General features: G+C 37.5%; 1 protein-coding gene across 3 annotated transcripts in view; it reads right to left on the reverse strand.

Moving 5' to 3' along the window:
* Positions 1-19,509, reverse strand: part of Nup153 (nucleoporin 153) — a 68,125-nt gene that overhangs the window by 26,526 nt on the left and 22,090 nt on the right. For 2 of the 3 annotated variants that reach the window (XM_076573264.1, XM_015991195.3), the window contains 8 exons: positions 15,224-15,472; positions 14,552-14,691; positions 14,317-14,445; positions 7,607-7,723; positions 7,458-7,502; positions 7,321-7,374; positions 679-725; positions 140-266 (listed from right to left, as the gene is read on the reverse strand). In XM_076573264.1, the coding sequence (XP_076429379.1) occupies positions 140-266; positions 679-725; positions 7,321-7,374; positions 7,458-7,502; positions 7,607-7,723; positions 14,317-14,445; positions 14,552-14,691; positions 15,224-15,472 (908 nt within the window). Of the gene's footprint in view, positions 1-139; positions 267-678; positions 726-4,998; positions 5,146-7,320; positions 7,375-7,457; positions 7,503-7,606; positions 7,724-14,316; positions 14,446-14,551; positions 14,692-15,223; positions 15,473-19,509 lie in introns of all 3 variants that reach the window. The other variant, XM_006972843.4, reaches the window with a different exon arrangement.

The following is a 19,509-nucleotide window of genomic DNA, read 5'->3' on the forward strand; positions in this document are numbered from 1 at the left end:
AGGTTAGGTTTTGGATAGGCAGAGTCTAAAGGATGGTTTCAATGGTGGATAATTTTCAATCCAAGTCTTCCCCAAGTCCCATTCCTGTGGGTCACACCTCATCACCACCATTTCAAAGTTCTATAAAATAGGAACCTACCTCCTCCTCTGGGGGTTTAGAAGCAACAAAGCGTGTTCTCTCTCTTCTCATCTTGCCACCTCCACCACCTACTCCAGAAGATAAACCGTTGGCTGCAGGAATACTGAAATTGGGGTATGAAAAGCCACTAGCAAATAAAAAGAAAATTACAATTGATATATTATTTTGTCCCAGAAATTGTTAAATGAATATTCAACTACCAGAAGAGCTAACAAGATAATCAATAAATAGCAAAACATCAATTTTTCTACATTTCTTTTGTGTATGTGTGCGAGCACATGAGAGCACACATGATCATCACATGGAGAGCTTCTGAGGGTAATGGGACAGCTTTGGGGAGTCAATTCTATGCTCCCACCATGTGGGTTCTAGAGATTGAACACAAGGTTTCAGGCTTGGTAGCAAGTGCCTTGACCTGCTGAGCCATCTCACTACTCCCCTAAATATACTTTTAATTTTCTTAATCTTTGAGACTATTATAAATATGAACCTTACAAAATAAATATAAAGAAATCCAGTTGTATATGAAATGACATTACCTTTCTTGCTCTCTATTTTGTCTTGAGATATTTTTTTCATTTATAGTCTGAAAGAAAAAAACAGAATGAAGATTTTATTTAAAACAATTTTTTTATAGGGGTGGGATAGCAATAAGAGAAGCATGCCTCAAACTCAGTATGAATTTTAACTAGATTTGAATTCCAGATCCTGTTGCCTCCACCCACCAAGTGCTGGGATTATAAGAATGAATATGTCTGGCTTAAATGTTTTCTTTTTTGGTGATGGGATTGACTCAGAGCCTTAACATGCAAAACAAGTACCACTGAAAGCTACATCCATAGCTTCAAATTTTCTTAATAACATGCTTTACCCTATAAATATTTGGAATTAGAAATTTGGTGATTTTTTTAACAAGTCCTAGAATATATAATTTAGACATGTTCTCTGAATGCTAACCAGAGTTACAAATGTACTACTTACTATAATTTGAGTGAGTGAGTGTGTGTGTGTGTGTGTGTGTGTGTGTGTGTGTGTGTGTGTGTGTACACAAATGTCATTCATCATGTATTTACCAAAACATTAGTACAAAGTTCCGGGGGAATCACTTTCCTTCTTGCATACTAAATGCACATGTAATTTAAACAGGACAGAATCTCTGAGATGTAAATTCCTCTCACTGAGAAGAACTAAGGCTTCCTGTACAAAGGGCCAGTTACATAAATAGAGAGCTAGAAATGTCCAAGATTCTGAATTACCTTGCAATATAAAAAGTAAAGTGCTCAAAATGATGGGTCATTGCCGGGCGGTGGTGGCACACGCCTTAAATCCCAGCACTCGGGAGGCAGAGGCAGGAGGATCTTTGTGAGTTCGAGGCCAGCCTAGTCTACAGAGCGAGATCCAGGAAAGGCGCAAAACTACACAGAGAAAGCCTGTCTTGAAAAACCAAAAAAAAAAAAAAAATGATGGGTCATAGTAAAAGAGCATAAAAGATTCTTTTCAAAGCCAATGTGGGGGGTGGGACGTAAGCAAGTACTTTAGACTTTATTCAATTCAGAATTCAATTGAAGTAAATCCAATACAGAAAAGAAATTCTTCTTTATAGCAAAAGGTTAACCACTACATGAAGAAAGAACAATAGAATTCAAGATCCACCACAGTGCAATCAACAAACAGCTTCAGGCAAGAATTCTCAAAAATGCTAATGAGATCAAAAATAGGCATGCCTGAGCACTAAGAAGAGCCCAGCCCTTCTTTAGTGGTTAACCAAGAATAATCAGAATCTAGGTCCATCCAGAACAATCTCACACTGCTGGACATTACACAGTAACTGACTTTTGTTTTTCAAGACTATTCTAGGATAATGGAGACAGAGACAAAGATACAACAACAACTACAAGTCATAATCTTGGGACATTTTTCTTTGGGGACAACTGCTTAACATCTAAAATAAAACCTGTAGATTTGTTTTGCACCAACATTCATTATTGGGTCTGAATGCTATTACGTATTACATATGGGAAGTCCTAAACTGTAGGATAAGCAGAGAAAAAATTAAAGCAAATATAGTGAAATCTAGGTATCTTTTTTCTTACAAGCTAAGATACAGTTCTGTGGCAGAGCACTTAACCTCACAAGCCTAAGGCCCTAGGCCTGACTAATTACAAACACTAATAACAACAATAGCAATAATGAAGAAAGTTTTAAATCTTGAGAATCAGAAATTTCAAAAGGGAATCTTAATGACAAAATGTTAACGAGTAATGAATGAAGATAAGCAAGTACACAGTGCTGCAGGCCACAGGAAAGTGTAATGGGATCCAGCTACTATCACAAAAGCTACAGTTGGAAAGGTCAAGGACTTTTCCGAAGGTCAAGAAGTCTTGGTGATATTTTAGCTTTTGTATATAATGATTTTCTTGTATGCTGTTTGCTTCCAAGAACTTCTAACAGTGTATTTATCTAAAACACCTATCAGACATCCAAGGCCAAATGATGTCCTGAACTAAGGTAACACCCTTATTGAAACAAGGCATGTCTCCTAGATCAGGAGGGTAGCTTTATTTCTTGTGCAGTTTAAACTGAGACCCTCCTTTCTTATACAGCCTTACTAACATTACAGACCCCTAACGTCTTACCTAACCACTTCTAGGAATGTAGACTGAGCACATAAATCCCCTTTTCTTGATATACTAACTAATCATCAGCTCTCAGTTGACCTCCTCCTTTACCACTCCCTTTTGGGTTATAAAAGAAAACCTGATGGTCACTCCCTGAGGAAAACTCTTGTCTGCCTTTATAACCCTGCAAGAACTCAAGCCTGGTGACCTTCTTCAGCCAAAGGATTGCTATTGCTTCGTTTTATAACTGAATACCAGAGAGATGAGGGAGCTGAGAGGTATAAGGAGACTTAGAGAAGGTTTGGAGACAGGACTTGAGGATGAGACAGAGAAAAGAGAACAGAAGAACTAGATGGGTAAAAACTGGAGAGGAACGAACTATATGGGAAGAACCAGATTGAAGAGCTCCAAGAGAGTACTAGGAACAAGATGGAAGATGAGGAAGGGCCAGATGAGGAAGAACAAGATGAGAGAGAAAGAGATGGGCGAGGAGTTAAGATGGGAAGAAACTAGATAGATGAGAACCTAGATGGAGCAGAACTAAGATGAGAGAATTAAGTTAGAACTTAAGAGTGGACAGCAGATAAATGTAGATAGAAATCAGGCAAGAAAGGAGCTGGGCATGAGAGCAGAACAGAAGCTGTGGAGAGAAAGAACTGAGTCAGAATAATAAAGTTTCGTGTATGTAGACTTATTTCTTATCATCAAAGATTAAATTATTAGCTGGTTGTAGATTCTTCCTGGCCCTGGGAGGGGACTATCAAGGGACTGAATCTCCATTACACAAGTAACCGCTACACTATTCTATCAAATGTGAAGTTTTCAAGAAGCTGAGCTGTTTTATGAAATTAGAAAAAAGTGTAGGCACAAACAGTAAAATGATACATAAACCCAAAACACTTTAGCTAAAATAAATAACACAAGATAATAAACACAGAATGTGAGGTATTTCATAAAACTACCCTTGTCTCTTCAAATACAAACATGCCTACCAATTCCACTCCTGAGAAAAATGAAAATTCATGCCCACAAAAGCATATCTACATAAATGTCTATAGCAGCATTATACATTAAATGAACAGTGAAAAGACCCCAAATATCTCAACTAAGTAATAGTTAAGCAAAGTTCCATAATATGAAACAATATTCTGCCTTAAAAAAAAACAATAAAATATTCATATATACTGTAACATGGTATGTTATCAAAAAATTCAGGAGAGGGCCAGGCGGTGGTGGTGCATACCTTTAATCCCAGCACTTGGGAGGTAGAGTCAGGCAGCTCTCTGGGAGTTCGAGGCCAGCCTGATCTACAGAGTGAGATTCAGCACAAAACTACACAGAGAAACCCTATCTCGAAAAACCGGGGGAAAAAAAAAAGAAAAAGAAAAAAAAAATTCAGGAGATAAATGATGATGAAAATGTTCTAAAACTGTAGTAATGGCTCAATACCCTTTAAGATATGCTAAAATCACTAAAATAAAAACATGAAATAGTTAAATTTATGGTACAAAAACACCTCAAAAAAGAAACTTTTATGTGGTCTAGGAAGAAAAAAAATCATAAGCAGTATCTGATCTTTGGATCTTAGTTTAGAGAAGCAGATACAAAAAACATTTTAAGCTGGGCAGCGGTGGTGGTACACACCTTTAATCCCAGCAGTCTGAGTTCCAGGCCAGCCTGCTCTACAGAGCAAGACCCAGGACAGGCACCAAAACTACACACAGAAACCCTGTCTGGGGGGAAAAATTTTTTTACGTATTTTCTTTTTAAAATGAGTTAATACAGGAGAAATTCTGTCAAAAGATATAACATCTGAAACCTTTTAGAATTCAGCAACACAAATAAGACTCAATAGATAATTAAATTTAACAAACTTTTTCTAGGCGACACAGATTTGGGATGTGATCTAGGTGAAAACTCTTTTCAAAGGTATCCCAATTCTAATTAGCTAACTAGTTAACAGGCATCATACAATTACTAGACTACACCAGCAGAGGTCCTCCATTTACATATTCACTCCAACCAATATTCATAGACTGGTTCAAGAAGAAAATAAACTGGTAAAAAATAAATACACTCAGAGAGATGTGGTAGTGCACACCTATAACCCAGCACTTAAAAGGTAGAAGCAGTATAACCAACATGAATGTGAGGTCAGCCCAGTTATCTACTGAGTTCCAGGCCAGCATAGATATATAGCAAGATACTGTCTTAAGAAAACAAATAAACAAACAAACTCACACTGTTCTTTTTATCTATCCTTTGATTAGTCTTCCTTAAGTCACCAGATGGGGTCAGAGACGGTTTAAAATAGATAGTTCTATTTGTTGCTATGGAAACTGGCTTTGGGGTCATTAGTCTCTGAACAGGGGGATACTGAGAGTCCACCTTATAAGAAAACAGAAATCAAAAATAAACATTTTTATTGATCAGTGGCATATCTAAAAATTATTTCAAAATAGCTAATGTGACCTAGAGACTATTTCCTAGAAAAATAGGCAGACTAAAATAGTAACAGAAAAAAAGATAAACAAAAGGAATTTAATCTATTAATATGCAAATATACATACATCTAATTTTAGACTATTTTGCAGGACTTTCACACAAGCACACGTGTACCCACACAAAATGAAACCATGTAACAGTCAAGACAACCGAACAACTGTAACCTTAGCCAAGATGAATTTTGGACATGGCTAAAACTTATTTTTCTGCATTTTCCCAAACATCTGTTTCTATTTCTTTTCATTGAGAATTAAGATAGTTTTTTACAGGGCCAGACAAATGACCCAGTAGTTAAAAGCACTTGCTTTTACTGAGTTCGGTTCTCAGCACCTACATGGCACGTTACTTCTACGTCTCCAATCTCAGGGATATGAGGCCCTCTCTGGCCTCTAAGAGCACAAGGCATATACACGGTGCACACATATACGTGCAGAAAAACACATACAAAAAAAATATAAAATAATTTTTAAAAGTTAAATGATTTTTAAATAAGGTATAAAAATTTTCAAATTCATAAACATATATGCAAATCTTTTTCTCCAAAGTGGTTTACCACTATTTTAAAAACAAATGAAACCAAAGGAATTACAATATGAGTCTAATTGATGAAGCATTATATTAAGACTTCCAGACTGTGACATGAACTGGTTTTGAAGTCTAAGTACCCAAGTGTTTTGCTCATGGTCCTTTGTTACATTGAAATATAGTAAAAGTCTTGTTGGTGTAAGACAATTATAAAGTCTAGAACACCCACTGTGTCCATAAACTATCATGCATAGTCCATTCACTCAGCAACAGCTGTCAACAAGGCTGGTTTCCAGGGCAAAGCCTTCTGTAAAGCACCTATAAATCCTCAACTCTATGAGAAAGTTTGTTATATGTAATACACGATTAATACTATAATACGGTTTTTTAATTCCCAGCAACTCATAAACACTTATAGTATTTTCACTGACAATTTATATTATGGCACAATCTTTTTTTTTTTTTTTTTTTTTTTTTTTTTTCTTTTTTTTTTTTTTTTTGGTTTTTCAAGACAGGGTTTCTCTGTGTAGCTTTGCGCCTTTTCCTGGGACTCACTTGGTAGTCCAGGCTGGCCTCGAACTCACAGAGATCCGCCTGCCTCTGCCTCCCGAGTGCTGGGATTAAAGGCGTGCGCCACCACCGCCCGGCTTATGGCACAATCTTAAAATTTTACTTTTCTGATATAAATGGGAGTCTGAGGAAAGTTAACATTTTATATTTACAGCATGACAGTGGTTCGAAGCAGATAGATCTGTCTTACCTAACTACAAACATCTAGGTAACCCTAGAAATTCGAATATTCTTCCAAGGGGGGAAAAAACCCCTAACTTTCTTCCTGCCCCATATTCGGTAAGAATAATTATGATATAGCAACATCTCATTTAATCTCCACAAGTAATTCAGATAGTGATAATTTTAGTAATTACTTTTAGAGAGCTTAATGTTATAATAAATTCTTTCGTAAGTAAGAATCCAGCAATCTACTTTTCCTGGAGAACACTTAAAATAGCTATAAATACAGGAGACACCTCTTCAACACCATTACCAAGCACTAATCTCCCTCACAATAATTTCAAAAGCTAATTTAATCCACAAAAATTAAACTAAAAGGCATCAAAATATTTACATTGCATGTTTTATTAGCTACAATATCCTCAACTAGTATTTCAGCTGATGAAATATCTATCAAAATGAAGTTCTATTTGATGTGTTGAATAAAAATTCTTCAAAACTGACTATTTCAATGAGGGTATATGTTTATTGCACTTCTAATGACTAAACATTTGGAATTTCCACTCTTCATTTTATTTACCTAAAATTAAGAGAAAGCCGAAAGCACTGTCATAAACATGAGGATGCAAAACAGCCAAAACACTGAATGTACTTCCTATGTTGCTCATCCCAAGGCTGAGAGATAAGCTACAATGCCAAAGGTAAAAATAGCTCCTTTTTGAAACATGTTCCCTGGTGACTACAATCTACGTACTTGCTAACTGTAAACACAACAAGCTGCTGACATTTTAGATAGCTTACCTTTTCTTTTTTGGCCTGAAAAGCTGTGCTGTCTATCCCACTCCTATCAAGAGGCTGAAAAAAATGAAATAGTATTAGAATAGGTAGGAAACTGAAAAACAACTCTCATTTCATGTAAAATTTAAAAGTTAACGTACAGAATTCAGAGGAGAAGAAACAGCGGATGGAATTCTTTTCGCATCCTGTTAAAATTACAATAACAAAAAAAAGTTAATAAAAATCAGTTTTTTCACTAAACTCAAATTCTGCTGCATTATTTCATTTCATTACAATTTCAAATTTTTACCGCGAGAGGGCTTGACATCTTCTCTAATGACTGCAATATCCGCCGTGCTGTTGAGCTCGTCACACCGTAAGACTGTGCAGTGAGCTGCTTAGCTTTCATCTGTCTTCTGACTGGTGCCTAGAAAATCATAGTCCATGACTTGCTGCAACATACAGTCCAAGGTACTTATTTCATACAATGAAAACACAAACAAAATAGATATACAAAATAAAACAAGATTATGGTAACAGTGGCTTATCTCTGGGAGAAGACAGGCTATGCAATTATCAAACTCTAATTCTTGAACTGCGGAATTACTTGAATAATCAGAAGTAAAAAGACAACATGCAGCTGGGCAGTGGTGGCTCACGCCTTTAATCCCAGCACTTGGGAGGCAGAGGCAGGAGGATCTCCAAATTCAAGGCCAGTATTCCAGGATAGCCAGGAATACTCAGAGAAAGTCTGTATTGAAGAAAACAAACAAAAAGACACCATGCACTCTTCTAAAGAAAATTATCCATATGTTCCATGATGGGAATAGGACATAAAATTTTTCCATAAAATTTGTAGCAATACCTTGACCCATACACCCCAATATTTAAATTAAAAAAGTCAATGACAAATTAAGACATCCATTAACACTGAGTATTAAATTTATTTAATTAAAATTCAAAGAACAGTAAAAAAGACTAGGTTCTAATGTAGTAGAAACTTATCATTCTCATCACTATGACTTAGTTTACCACAGTGAGTATAACAGATTTTCAAAAATATTCAGACTATTTCTTGAAGAAAGAGCTTTAGATCTGATGTTAAAGCTTTCCCTCTGAGGACCAGCTTCCAAAGGAGGGAAGCAACCAAAAGTTCCATCTAGCTATGATACCTATAAACTAAATTTACCAGGATAACCCTAAGGGTGCAGTAATGGTATGCATACCCTGGCAAAAACCAACAGCTCTCTAATTGGATATAAGGCTCATTCAACAAGAGGGAAATCATGCCTCATAGTGGAAACCTAGCCAATTACCCAAAGCTGGTGAATTAATGGGTCTTGGAGGAGAACCTACAACCACCATTTTACTAAACCAGCATAATCCCTAACTATGTTCTTAAATATCTATATTTACACCCAAAGGTAAATGTTGTTCTCACCTTTCATCAAGGAAACTTTGCAAGAGACACCATTCCAGACAACTACAACCCATCAAAGTGCAGAGTTGTGGAGGCCAGTCCCTACTGATACATCTACAACAGAACTGCTGCCCCTCAGGTTCAGGGGTCATTGTAGAAGAGGGGATGGAAAGATTGCAGGGGTCAGAGGAACAGGGAGTTTGTTCTGAGACTGTGTCTTCTAGAAATGTCAAGAGATGCTATACCCATGAAGCCTCACCAATGTGGCTGACTGAACACAGCCTGAAAAAGGATGTCACCAATGATATTCTAACATAAAAGGAGAAAGGCCCACAAGGCCTCAAGTCTAAACAAACTACAAGCAACTAAGGATTGCTGAGATCAAGAGAAACAGGTCTTTCCTAAGGAAGAGCACACCAATTGGTTATCCAACACCAAATGGTCAGCCCTGAGATCATATACATACAAGTAACATGACATGTACACATATAACAAGAGGGGGAAAAAAAGAGGCAATGAATTTAGAAGAGATTAAGGGGAGGTGGGAGCAGATGGCAGGAGGAGGAAAAGAGAAATAGCACAATTATATTAAAATCTAAAAAGGAGGGGGATAAGCTATTTTTATGGGTCTTAAAATTGGGGTTAGGGAAGAAAACCTTGACCTTTATACACTGAAAAGCTTACAAATTTCAATAAAAACACTTTTCTCAAGGATGCATTACAGCATTCCAACCACATGGACTACACAAACCCAAAATAGCTAGCATGATGACTAATATCATTTTAAAAAGCCTAACTTTTTTTACCCACTTTCATTTTTTAAGACAGGGTCTCTCTATATGATCCTGGAACTCACTCTGTAGACCAGGCTGGCCTGGAACTCAGAGAGATCCACCTGACTCTGCCTCCCAAGTGGTGGCATTAAAGGTGCGGGATACCACTGACCAGCCAGCCTAATCTTTTATAAAATAGCTTATATATAAAAGTAGAACTACAATAAGTGCTTTAAACAATGTTTTTCAGTTATGTCAAATATTTCATTCAATTTTCAAAAGAGCTGTAATATTGTACATAAGTATTAAGAACCTGGTGCTTGATAACAACTGTAGTTGAGGCTATAGACTTTGCCAAAACCAAGAACATTCAAATATCTACCAGAAAAAACAAGTCTGTTCTTTTAATATAGTCCTCTGGCTTCATGGCCTGGATTTAGTAAATCACTAAAACGGAATCAAATTACGAATCTCTAGTATGTTTCCTAGCTCTTACACTGTATGAAAGGAGTAACAGGTATCATCCGAATGTCACTTACAGGGCTGGAGGTGTTATTCATAGGCAGAGTACTTGCCTGCCAAGCAAGACACTATATTTGATCCCTCAGCATGTAAAAACAAGCAACAACAAAACCACAAAAACTCACCAAATTTCAAGTGTTTGGAAGTCTATATTGAGAAAGATTCTAAGGACATATAGCATATAAAAGCTTCCAAAGTCCTATTGTAAAATTAAAATGCCACACTAATATGCAAATAAGTAAAACTTGTACAGAAATTTCTTTCACATCCTTTAGCAGTTAGCACAAAGACCATGAATGTATTGTATCACTAGATTTATACTTAAGTATTTCATGCCATTTGCTAGCTATAAACAATCTGAACAATTTGTGTATGTGAGTTTATTTTTTGTTTATTTTGATTTCTTTTTGTTTTTTCTCTTTGGTTTTTTGAGACAGGGTTTCTCTGTATAGTTTTGGTGCCTATCCTGGATCTCGCTCTGTAGACCAAGCTGGCCTCAAACTCACAGAGATCCTCCTGGCTCTGCCTCCCAAGTGCTGGAATTAAAGGTGTGTACCACCACCGCCTGGCCAGTCTGAACAATCCTATTAGTTCAATACATTTAATTCATATATGAAATAGACCTTCCTACCTTCCCGTTAAGAAGCAGCTCACATAGCTCCTTCCTTAGAAAAATACTACCACAAAGCACAAAATGATTATTTCTTTAAAAGTTGTCCAGTTTCTAACTCTGCTAATGTGCATGACTTCACATATTAGCCTTGCAGCTTATGTCCTTGCTACACTTAGTCATGGCAGCTTTGAGGGGAAAGGTAAACATACTGTCCTCGATAGAAATAGTATTGTCCTTCTTTCCAATACGTGTGTCTAGTTCATTTTTATGCCTCCTGTACAGACTAGAAGCTGCGGCCTGATGTTAAGAGGGACAGAGGTGAAGTACCTATATTCTTTTCCTAATCTCAGGGGGACAGCATTCAGCCTTTCACCAGAAAGCCAAATGTTAACTGAAGGTTTATACAGATGTGCGTTAACAGGTGAGGTTATCTAGTAGATGAAAAAAATTTTTTTTTTTCCGAGACAGGGTTTCTCTGTGTAGCTTTGTGCCTTTCCTAGAACTCTCTTTGTAGGTCAGGCTGGCCTCAAACTCACAGAGATCGGCCTGCCTCTGCCTCCCGAGTGCTGGGATTAAAGGTGTGCATCACCACCACCTGGCAGATGAAAATTCTTATCAAGCATGAGGGATTTCTGCCAAATGTTTCATATGATTTTTCTATCTTTTCTGAAAAAGATAGATTACATTAATTTCAAACATTGAGCAAAAACAAAAACCCAATTGACCATTTTAAGGATTTGGGTTAATTTACAAATATATCCGGTGAAAAGATGGCTACAATTAATGAGAAATGTTGGCCTATAATTTTCTTGCAATGTCTTTGCTATTCTCCTAAGTATGTTATGAAAAGTTCTCTCTTCTTTGACTACATCAAACTGTGGAATCAGTATTTACTTCCTTCTTATATGTCTTGTAGAATTAACCATATTTCTTGGCTTGGAGGTTCAACTGAATTAAATATAATGAACAAATAATTCTATCTATTCTTGACCAATACCACAGGAAATACTTGGGGCATAAATTTAACAAAATGTATTCAAGGTCACACGCTATATACTACAAAACAATCATGAAAAGAAATTTTAAAGCACCTAAATGAGCCAGGTGGTGGTAGTGGTGGTGGTGGTGGTGCTGCTGCACACCTTTGATCCCAGGACTCAGGAGGCAGAGGAAGGTTAATCTCGAGTTCAAAGCCAACCTGACAGCCAGGGCTAAACAAAGAAACTCTGTCCCAAAAACCCAACAAACAAACAAACGAACAAAAAACCCAAAACAGAACAAACAAACAAAAAGCACGCACAGAACCAAAGAACTAGAGAGACATCATATTCTTGGATTGGAAGACTTGTCATATATATTTTCCTCAATTTGATCTTTAGGCTAAGTGTAATCACAATCAAAATCCAGATAGCCACTGCAAAAACTAACACCCTTTCAATTTTTATGGAATTCAAAGAACTACAGAAAACCAAAGGCTCTCCTGTAGCTAAGCAGAAATGAGTGCCTAACATGTTCACAGTCCTCAGTTCAATCCCCAGAACCAAAAGAACCTAGGAAAGCCAAAGCACGTTTGCATCAAAACAAATTAAAGAACGGGCAATTACCAATTTCAAAACCTGCCAGGCGGTGGTAGTGCACGCCTTTTAATCCCAGCACTCTGGAGGCAGAGGCAGGCGGATTTTTGTGAGTTCGAGGCCAGCCTGGGGCTAGAGTGAGTTCCAGGAAAGGCACAAAGCTACACAGAAAAACCCGGGGGGGGGGGGGGGATCAAAACTTACTCTACATCAACAGCTATCACGAAGAAAGTACCGGTATAAGAACAGACAATGGAACAGGCAGAAAAAACAAGTCCCCAAAATATTCCCCATGCAAAGTTAATACAGTGGAGAAGGGACAGTCTTCAACAAGCGGTACTTACAACAAATACTCAAATGTAAAACAAATCATCAATGTTGGTACACACCTCATACCAGACACAAATCAACTCAAAATAAATCAGACCTAAATTAAGGCCTAAGGAAAAAAACTGAAATTTTTAGAATAAAACTGCTGTGACATTGGGTTATATATAGGATATCTCATAAAAGATATTAAAAGCTAAAATCACAATAGAAAAATAAAATATTCTATCACCCGTAAAACACACATCTCATAAAAACAAGAAAAAAAAGAACTCGACCACAAAAAAAAAAAAAATTCATCAAGAACACAACACAATTTAATAGTGAACAATACTTCTCAAAGTCAAAGAAAAACATACTTCTAAAACATAAACACTTAAAAAGACATTCCGGACGGTGGTGGTGCACACCTTTAATCCCAGCACTAGAGAGGCAGAGGCAGGCAGATCACTGTGAGTTCGAGGCCAGCCTGGTCTACAAAGAGAGTTCCAGGAAAGGCACAAAGCTATAGAGAAACCCTGTCTCGAAGAAGAAAGAAGAAAGAAGAAAGAAGAAAGAAGAAGAAAGAAAAAGAAGAAGAAGAAGAAGAAGAAGAAGAAGGAGGAGGAGGAGGAGGAGGAGGAGGGGGGGGGAGGGGAGGGGAGGGGAGGAAAAGAAAAGAGAGAAGAGAGAAGAGAGAAGAGAGAAGAGAGAAGAGAGAAGAGAGAAGAGAGAAGAGAGAAGAGAAGAGAAGAGAAGAGAAGAGAAGAGAAGAGAAGAGAAGAGAAGAGAAGAGAAGAGAAGAGAAGAGAAGAGAAGAGAAGAGACATTCAACATCGTTAGTCATTGGGGACAAGGCAATTAAACTCCCAAGTTGAAATTACCATTGTTCCTATTAGAATGGCTAAAACAAAAAAACTGACAATTCTCCATGTGAAGCAAGGACACAATACAACTGTTGTAATATTACAGGAAGCAAGCAGGTACTGACCATCAGAAAACATTTGTCTTATTATGTACTTAACCATGTGTTGAGCAATCTAACTCCTTATTATGTGTCCAAGGAAGATGAAAATAAATGTTAAAACTGGAAATAATCCAGTATCCTTTCACTAATAAACTGTAACTCACTACCAGCATCAAAAAGGGACCAAGGTAGGGGATGGAGAGATGGTTCAGTAGTTAAGAGCACCGGCTGCTCTTCCAGAGGTCATGAGTTCAATTCCCAGCAACCACATGGTGTCTCACAACCATTTCTAGTGGAATCTGATGCCCTCTTCTGGCATAAAGTCACACATGCAGATAGAGCACTTATATACATAAAATAAATCTTAAAAAAAAAAAAAAAAAAAAGCGGATCAAGGTGTTCAAACCAAGTCATATTGATGCCCAATTCAAAAGGCTACACAGTGTATGACTAAATTCATTTAACATTATGAAAAAACCCTAAGTACAGAAAAACTGGTTAAGGGCTGCCAGAGAATGACTGTAAAAGCTAACTGTGGAAATATCCAAGATTATGTTTCGTTTTGATGAAAATGGTTTTTTCAACATTTAGATAGCGGTAGTGACAACACTGTTTTATCACAATTCCAATATGCTAAGATTACGACAAATGAGATCATGTGTAATTTTTATCTCATTTTAAAGAGTGGAACTTTCGTACTTCCTAAAGGACACTAATCTAATATTCAATAAGTCCACTACAATTAAAAGTGTTTTTTCAAGTACTCTCACAGGTCTTTTGGGTGTTGGCAGTCAGTGTCTGGTAATGAATGGGGAGCTCATCAACAATCCTCCCCCGACACTAACCTGGTAAGGTGTGTTGCGAACTTTGCTCTGTCTCACAGCAGCAGCTGCCCCACCATATGTCGTTTTGCCAGGATAGAAAGGAGAGTCTCCAAGCTGACTTGTTTTAAGAATTGAAGAATTCCCAAGTGACTGCACAGAAACACAGTGATAAATTGTCAACAAAAATACTAGACACTGTGAAAATTATATCCAAGAGTATTACATGAAAATTATATCCAAGATAGCTAATACTCACGGTGGAAAGTGTTCCAAAGGCAGACAAGTTGAATGCTGGTTTTTTGGAGCTGGTGGCAGTATGCTGTGAGAGTGAATGAGAACGTTCTGCTTCGGGGGACCACAGAGGTGGCAGGGAAGTACTCTTTGAAACAGCTATATCTAGGACAAAAATGTGTAATTTGTAGTAACCATCAATTTTAAGACCCTAAGGCCTAGATTTTCATAAAGAAAAATAAAAATTAAAACTAAAATTAAAGAAGGGCTGGAAAGGTGACTAGGCAATTAAGAATATGTATTACTCATGCAAAGGACCTGGGTTTAGTTCCCTGCACCTTCCCACAACCACCTGGAATCCCAGTACCAAGAAATCTGATGCCTTCTTCTGGCCCACAAAAACTCTTGCAGGTAAACACATACACATAAATTAAAAATAAATCTTAAAACACAAAACAAAAACAAACATCTAAACTAGGATGGGGGTACACTCCTTTAACCCTAGCATTTGGCAGGCAGATGCAGGTGGATCTCTATCAGTTCAAGGACCACCTGATCTACAGAGCAAGTTCTAGACCAGTCGTGGTTACAGTGAGACAGACCCTTTCCCCCAAAAAAACACACCATAAGAAAAAAACCCAACATATGAGATTTATCCCTACTGCCACAACTATTTACCTTCTAGTAACAAGAATACCTTTATCAGAAGCTCTTGAAGAAAAACCACTGGTAGTTGAGATGTTATCATCATCATGCTGAGAGGTAGAATCTTTAATTTCCTTCACAAGGGAAAACCCAGAACTGCCGATTGGGAATGCAGAGGACGTGGAAGGCTGACAATGTAGCGCAGGGGATTCCAACATGGAGAAATTCAGATGACTCCGGTGAAGAGAAGGCCTGGTTAACACATCTGGGTAATTTGAAGCAGTACTGGTCGTCGAAGGTTCTTAAAGGAATAGGAACATTACAAATAAAACTGGGAAAAGGCACTGCTCTAACCCAATATATTTACCATCTTTGCACATTTAATCTCAGCCTGGACTTCAAAGCAAGTAACACGCTTTCTTAGTAAGATAGACTTTTCATCATTCAGGATGTGATATATGACAGCTGAATATATATAACTATTTTTTTTTCTCAGCTGGCTAAACCTATTCATGACTTTTATATTTCTTGAGTGGGCTACCCTTTCAATATAATACAATGCAATGGCTAATCTTTACTCCAGCTAGAATATAACACCAATTATACATTAGTGTTTACTGTGTCCTACAATAACTTCTTAAACCACCTCTCATTTTCCTCACAGATGAGATGTCACCTTCATGCTCATTAATTTCAAAAGGCTTCCTTCCCTCATCTCTGTGTTATGGCTGAGACATTTCTGAATTGCCCTTCACTTTTAAATATTGTGCTTTTATTACTCCCCCTAAAATTATTCACCTCCCAACTTCTCTTTATTCTTCTTTTCCAGAATTTCTTTTAACCATCTTCCAGTATATCTTCAAGAACTACAGAATCATGTTTCAAGTTCCAAAAGGAGGATTCCTCTTAGAATGGAGTTAAGTAAGATCAAACTAGCTCTTCTAATATAAACATGTACAGAACTAGAGAAAACACATGAACAACTATTTTCAAACCATGGAAAACAGAACAAGAAAAATTAAGGGGAACGGGATAGCTCAGTTGGTAAAGCATTTACCTAGCACACAAGGACTAACTCCAGCACTGTGTCATGAAAGGAGTGCAGTAGTAAACACCTGTAATTCCTATACTTGGGAGGTTCAGAATCCAAGGTCAACCTTGCTCTATTAGATCAGGGATACCTGAGACCCAGAACTGAAGTTCTAGTTAGAACAATATGACAGGTGCTAAGGGAGAGGGAGTGGGCAGGCTGTTCCATGGAGACTTTCAGCTTTGTAAGATGAAAAAGTTCCAAGACAGTGTCTGCAAACAATGCCTATATACTTAAAACAAGGCCTAGTGCAACCAACTACACATTTATTATAACTGATAACAAAATGATAAAATTCATGTTTAATATAAAAACTTTACCACAATTCAAAAAAGTCTCTAAAAAACAAGGTATACCAAACATGGCAATGAAGAATTCTTTAAGGGTGAAAAACACATCAGGAAAAAAGAGGAGGGTTGTTTCTTGAGGTTTTGTCTTTTTTTGTTTTTGTTTTTAAGAGCTTGCCTAGCATGCATGAAAAGCCCTTGGTTAAATCCCCAGTACCACATAGACACAAAACAACCTGGAAGACTATCTAAACTGATTTAAATATAATCCAGTAGAATATCTAAACTGATTTAAACATAATCTATAACAAAATATGTTAAGAGAAATATTAGCTAAAACATAGAAATCTACTTGCATTGGCATTTAAACATCACAAAAACTTGCCTAGCATAAGCAATGCCCAGTACAACATAAAACATAAAAATTGCTGGATGTAGTGGCACATGCCATTAGTCCCAGCACTTGGGAGGCAGAGGCAGAAGTCAATGTCAGCCTGGTCTACCAAGTGAGTTCCAAGACAGTCAAGGCTTCACAGAGAAACTCTGTCATGAGAAAAAAAAAAAATCTAAAAATTAAACATAAGGATGTAGTTTAATAATGGAGCACTTGTCTAGCATGCACAAGGCTCAGGATTCAGCCACCAGGAAAGCCAAAACACACACACACACACACACACACACACACACACACACACACACACACACACACACACAAAGATTATAAATATTTCAACTTCTCTATGATCCGTATTCATATACGCATTTATTTATTCCATTCATGGGTATGTGTTTGTGTGTATACACACACGTCATAGTTCACTTGTGGAGGTCAGTGGAAAACTTTTAGGAGTCAGTCTTCTCCTTCCACCATTGTGTCCTGGAGATTTAACTCAGGCTGTCAGGATTGGTAGGCAAGTGCCTTAATCCACTGAGTCATCTCATCTGCCCTGAAATGAGTCTTAGGGTACAAGTGCTCCAATTGTTGTAACTCATTCTAGCAGATAGTGCCTTTGATGCATTCCATTCTCTGACCTTGCATCCACTTATCCTATAGGCAAAAGTGACAGGACCATTTCTAGCATGAGCAGACATCTACTAAACCTAGTATATGTAGGGTTTTTTTTGTTTTGTTTTGTTTTTGTTTTGTTTTTCGAGACAGGGTTTCTCTGTGTAGCTTTGCGCCTTTCCTGGAGCTCACTTGGTAGCCCAGGCTGGCCTTGAACTCACAAAGATCCGCCTGGCTCTGCCTCCCGAGTGCTGGGATTAAAGGCGTGCGCCACCAACGCCCGGCGTATATGTAGTTTTACTGCTTACAGATGGCTCCTTCCTTTCCACAACAAGCTAGACAAAAGGCATAGGCTGAAACAACCCTATGATCACTATGATTTACAGATTCATATCAGTCATCAATGCTGTATTTCTAACTAAGACAACTACAAATCATGACAGAATATATCAAACAGTTGCCCACAAGTACAATTCACTGCTGACTCACTCATTTACTAGACATGCCACTATGGAACTCTCAGTGACCTACATTCTCACTTAACACGTACATTCTTCAGGTTTTCCTTAGTGGTCTATTCCACTAACCTAGTGGAGGAAACCTCACCAACATTAAGAACCACCATGGGGTAGATGGCTCAAGTGGTAACTGTGCTTACTATGTAAACATGAAAATCTAAGTTTGGATCCCTGGTATCCATACAAAAAAGCTAAGTAAAGTATAACCCTACTGGGAAGGCAAAGGACAAGAGAATCCATTCCTAGGGTTTTGCTAACCAGCTAATCTCAGTTTTGTTTTTGTTTTTGTTGTTATTTTTTAATGGTAAAGAGCAACTGAGGACACACAACGTTCACCTCTGACCTGCACATGCATGTGCACAGGCACATACACACAAACATGTACACACACATACAACACATACATACACAAGTCAACACAGGAGGTACCTGAGCAGAATGCGGTAAGGAAGAAACTGGAAACTGCGTAATTCTGTTACTGCTGAGTTACTTGAATGTTCAATACTCTCTAGTCTTAACTAGTAACATAAAAGTTATTTGCAAAACTTTCTATTTAGTAAACAATACTCAGCTAGCTTCCCACATTTTGATACTACTTGAACAGCAAATGTATCTAAGATTGTTTTGAGAATGCATTTTACATTTAAATGTTTCACATTTTTCGGCTCTATCTAGTACAGTTTCTATTCATCTTTGTAGAGAGCTATCAGTGGAACTTGACTCCTCACACTGACCGCAGATCAAACAAATAAATGTCTTGAGAAAAAGCAAGGAAGACTGTAAGAACTATTTGGGACTGACAAGTTTTAAAACAGGAGGCAAGATCAAAAAAGTGAAGGAGAGGAAAAACTGCTGCTGAGTTTTGAAAAAGAACCAAAAAGCTGCCCTCCTTGTTTCTAAATGGTCAGAGACAGGGGTCAATGTTAGAGTGCTTGCCTGGCATGTGCAAAGGCCTAGGTTCTATCCTTAGCACAGGGGCCTAAAGTCTCATCTCAGTAAAAATTTAACATGTACATTCTTGAAGTTTTCCTTTCTGGTCTATTCCACTAACAGTGTGTAAAACCTTATCAACATTAAGAGGCAACATTGGGAGTACACTGTAGCATCTTCTTCTATACTTTTCCCCCATAATTTACATTCAAAATTTACAAAAATATACATAACATGGACAATCTACATAAGAAATTTAGTAATGTAATGAACAAAATCTAAGTTCCAATTAATTCCATTATGTTCATGAAAACACACACAATTAAAATTTTACAGATATAAAATTAGAAACTCAGGTTACTTAGTCCTTACTAATATGTTCATCAAACTGAGAAAGGGCTTTATGCTACTATGGGTACACTAGTGCTGACCAGAAATCTCATCAAAAAACAGAAAGTCTGGGCTCCATTTGAGGGCAAGAAAGTGGACTTGAAGCAATCACCGGAT

Source organism: Peromyscus maniculatus, chromosome 5 (assembly GCF_049852395.1).
Source record: "Peromyscus maniculatus bairdii isolate BWxNUB_F1_BW_parent chromosome 5, HU_Pman_BW_mat_3.1, whole genome shotgun sequence".
NCBI classification, from domain to species: domain Eukaryota; kingdom Metazoa; phylum Chordata; class Mammalia; order Rodentia; family Cricetidae; genus Peromyscus; species Peromyscus maniculatus.